Source organism: Echinops telfairi, unplaced genomic scaffold (assembly GCF_000313985.2).
Source record: "Echinops telfairi isolate 266 unplaced genomic scaffold, ASM31398v2 ScPeMD7_21;HRSCAF=78, whole genome shotgun sequence".
Classification (NCBI taxonomy): domain Eukaryota; kingdom Metazoa; phylum Chordata; class Mammalia; order Afrosoricida; family Tenrecidae; genus Echinops; species Echinops telfairi.
The window spans coordinates 12,311,085-12,315,164 of NW_022103918.1; the positions used below are offsets into that span (position 1 = coordinate 12,311,085).

Genomic DNA, 4,080 nt, shown 5'->3' on the forward strand with positions numbered 1-4,080 from the left:
AAATGTGTTTTACACAATTGATGTATGTATGGATTGTGATAAGAGTTGTATGAGCCCCTAATAAAACGATTTAAAAATTTAAAAAAATTACTACAGTATTTTAGTTAAAAATCTGGAAAACGTCACAAGATCAGCACATATAAAAACATGAGCTTGTCCCGTGAACAGACAAGAAAGCAAGTGATTTGAAGTGTTCTTGTCAGGGTAATAATACAGCCCTCTCTGTCTTCATTAGAAGGTTTCAAAAGATAGATTAGCATAGAGTTTTTAGACATGTAGATATATTGATACAAGTACATAGGTCTGGCTTACAATAAAGTGTTTTTGTTGATCTAGCGAACTAGAGGTATATTTTTATAAAATAGTAAATTTGTTTGAATACTGCACAGATGGGTTCTAGAGAGTCATTTTCCTGTCAACCTCTCTGACATTGTCACCTGGTATAGTGTGCACCCCCTACAGTCCCCCAGTGACGTCACTGTCACATACAAATTAAATATAAACTTGATTCTGAAATTTGAGCTAGTTTCTTAGGACTCCAGGACATCACAATACTTGTTTCTCCAAGTGCACATAACCCTTTGGTGCTTGTGACACTGGAGAGGTTGCTTTCGACCTGTCTGATGTGTTGATTGTGTTGCTCCATCTAAGCTTTGGTGGATGGAGACTAGCTGAGCTGAGAGAGATCAACAGCGACTCATTATAGTAAAAGCGAGAGTTACGAGCTGGACACTGACTTCACCGTTAGGCTTGCACAGGATGGTTGTACAGTTCGGGCTTGTTATAAACCTGGTTTGCTTCTTCCAAAGAAAGTCTGAGGGAGGCCCATGCTTTGCTTTAGAAGCTGCAGCCCACACCTGTAAGAAAATAGACCATGTCAATGCTGTTGGAGTTCAAAATAGATTTGTAAAGGTCACAGGGTTATTGCAAGACCGTAGTTGGAGCAGAGGAGGTTGTAAAATGTGACCATATCAAGCCGTGTCAATCAAATAGCTACTGTCAGCAATCGAAAGGGAAGTGCCAAGAAGGGGGCGGGCGGTAGGGATCATGCAGCGTCAAGCAAGCTGCTGTCTGCTAAGCACGTCATCTCTATGCCCCTCTTGTAAGGATTAGCCGTGCTCACAAACGTTCATCTTCACAGTTCCGTCATAAAAGCACAGAGTATTGTAGACCCAATTGAAGAAGCCTTGGCAGATTAATTCAGGGTATTAACTGATACTTTGAAGATGATCAAAGTGATAGTTAGCTAACTATACACACAGGAAAAGATCACATTTTCAGAAACGATGAGTTTCTCACTGTACAAGTCTAGCTCATGGTAGTTATATCTTTTACTCACGGTGACAGTGTACTTGGCCGGCATTATAAGATTGGGAGGGAACTGGTACGAGGCAACTTTGTGGTTGTTCAAGTTCTGCTGGAGATAATGATTTCCAATCGCCAATTCTTTGTCTTGGGAAGAGTTCATGAGCCTCACAAATAATCCCCCAGTATGCACATCAGTTATTTTCAAATGTCCAAGAGCACTAGAGATTAAAACAAAGCCCCATATAGTTTGTCAGCCACTGTAAGCTCTTTCTTCTCTACTTTTTACCTCATGCTTAAACTACAACCATAAATAATTCTCGCAGCCCTGTAATATTAACGCTATTGCGTAATTCACTCGTTACCTACACGTGATAGCCTTTCTTCTTGTTCATCAAATCCTTACCAAGACTTGAAATTTTCAGACATAAATTTTTTTCAGTTTGATGGGCATAAAATGATACCTTGCCCTTTCAGTATCCATTTATTTTCATGGTGGGGTTTCCCCTTCTGTGAACTTTCCTCTTTGAATTTCTTCGATTTTTTTTATACTGGTCATTTATATTTTCATAATTGATCAATATATTTGTAATATAATGTTTAAAGCATACACATATTTTTTCAGAATAGGTTTTTTTAACTCTATGATACCTATATGATATCAGAAGTTTATACTTTAAAAAATATGACTGCTGTGAAATATATTTGTCTCATTTCTGCTTTTTGCTTATAAATTAGGCAACTTTCCTTAACTTTATATTTGTTTGCCGCGGGGGGATAAGGAGGCGGGGAGGAGAAAGTCTGTTGGCTCTATCAGTTCAGTCCATTGATGTTACCTGAGACCAGCCCTCACACTGGAAAAAAAGAAAAGGATGATCTCTAATATAATTAACAAGTAAATTTGTTTTCCGCCACCACTAGGTTCTACCTCATGCTTAAACTATAATCAGAAACAGATCCGCTTTTTGGGTTCTTGTGAAAACTTTTGTGCAATGAATGCTGTTATAGAGATGTATGTTTGCCTTCCCACCTTTGCTTCTGGGAACATAGCAAGGCTTGGAGTTGCTGGATTATGTGGTAGCTCTATGTTTAATTTTTGAGGACAGCCAAACTGTTTTCCACATGGTTGTACAGTTATGCATACTTATCTGCAACCTCAATGAGAGTTTTAGTTATTTCAAAACCTCGCCACACCTGTTGTTTCCTGTTTTTATGTTTTTAATCACTGACATTCTGGTAGGGGAGAAACAGTATCTCATTGTAGGTTTTATTTGTATCTCTCTAATAGCCTGTGATTTTGAACATCTTTTCAAATGCCTATTAGCAATTTGAACATCCTCCTTGATGAATATATGTTCAATTTTTTGTCCATCTTTTGATTTTTGTTAAGTTGTAAATTAAAAATACATATGTTTTTGGACATTAGGTCCTTTTTGGATAGATGGCCCCTCAAATTTTCTTCTAACCTGGCCGTTATCCTCTCACTTTTTTGATAATGTCCTTTGATGAGAAGAATGTATAACTTTTATGAGGTCTTCTCTACTTTCACTTTCCTGTTTGCATTTTGTTGTCATATCTGATAATCCATCGTAAAAAACTAAGGATGATTCAGTTTTGTCTTTGCCTTGTCTTAATTTCAGTTTTCATTTAGGTCCTTGATCCACTTTAGATTGGTTTTTGATCATCAATTGTTTCTAATTGCTCAGAACATGAACTAATTATGTATCAATGAATCACTTATGGTTTTAGATCGAAGTGATCTATCAACACATTAGAACTTTATTTCTTACTTATTTATTGTTCCTACCCACAACGGAAGATATTCAGTAGTCCAAAGGGAATGTGTACCTGGATCTAGCATGACCGTCTGCAAAAATCGAAGAACAGTGCTTCCAGCTTTTCTCCATGGGGTTTGATGAGATCAATTTGCTTGAGTCACAAAACAAGGATTGGAAATAATCCCTCCCGTCCCCGGTCACAGCTGCCGCAGGAACCAGGGCCGAGAGTTGCTTCTTTGGGACTCGGAAACTATTGGTTCCTTTCAAAGAAACTGAAGAGAGAAGCAGCCAGGCGGGAATTAAACAACAGGATATTAAAAGAACCCAAGTCCATTAGCTTTTCTCCCCCTGCATCTACAAAACTATATATATACATACATACACACATATAAATGTATATTCACTGTCAAACTTAAGAAGCTTTAAAAACAAATCCATAAAACAACACCCAGTAAGTGAATATTTTCCGTATTTCCTAGAACTTAAATTCTGAGCAATAGACTTGCAGGAAGTTAGGGATTTCACTGGGAGGCCTACATACATGTTGAGTCTCCCTAGAGCTTCAGCCTCCACGGCGTTCTTTCTGATCACTGACTGGCAAAATGACAAGCTTTGGCTTTAGGCAAAGTAAATTTGCTTCAGTCTCACCCTCAGAGATTTTTCATAGCAAATTGATCCCAATCATGGTCCTTCTCTCAATTCCATAGCCCTCCCTGTGACATCAATGAATCGGTCTACTGTCAATCATGATCTTGTGACAATCTCTTCTATTTCTAGGCCTGTTTAAGTAGCCATGTGTCGGTGACTCCTTTAGGTAACATGGCCTCATGCTGAGGGTCTCATTCATCCACATGACTCATTTTTGTCTTTGGGCTTTGTCCTATTTAAGGCTTACTCAGGGGTCTTTATACAGTATATTTGAACTTGGGTCCATATTTTCACCTAAAACAAATAACATTGAATTCCTAGAGTTCCCATCAATTATTAAATTTTCATT

General features: G+C 38.0%; 1 protein-coding gene across 1 annotated transcript in view; it reads right to left on the bottom strand.

Moving 5' to 3' along the window:
• The window catches only part of LMNTD1 (lamin tail domain containing 1), a 29,359-nt gene extending 26,147 nt beyond the window's left edge, over positions 1-3,212 (bottom strand). Inside the window, exons 1-2 of the mRNA XM_045288407.1 lie at positions 3,154-3,212; positions 1,340-1,526 (exon numbers count right to left, since the gene is read on the bottom strand). Of these exons, the coding sequence (XP_045144342.1) occupies positions 1,340-1,526; positions 3,154-3,212 (246 nt within the window). The remainder of the gene's footprint in view (positions 1-1,339; positions 1,527-3,153) is intronic.
• Between the last annotated feature and the right edge of the window lie 868 nt (positions 3,213-4,080).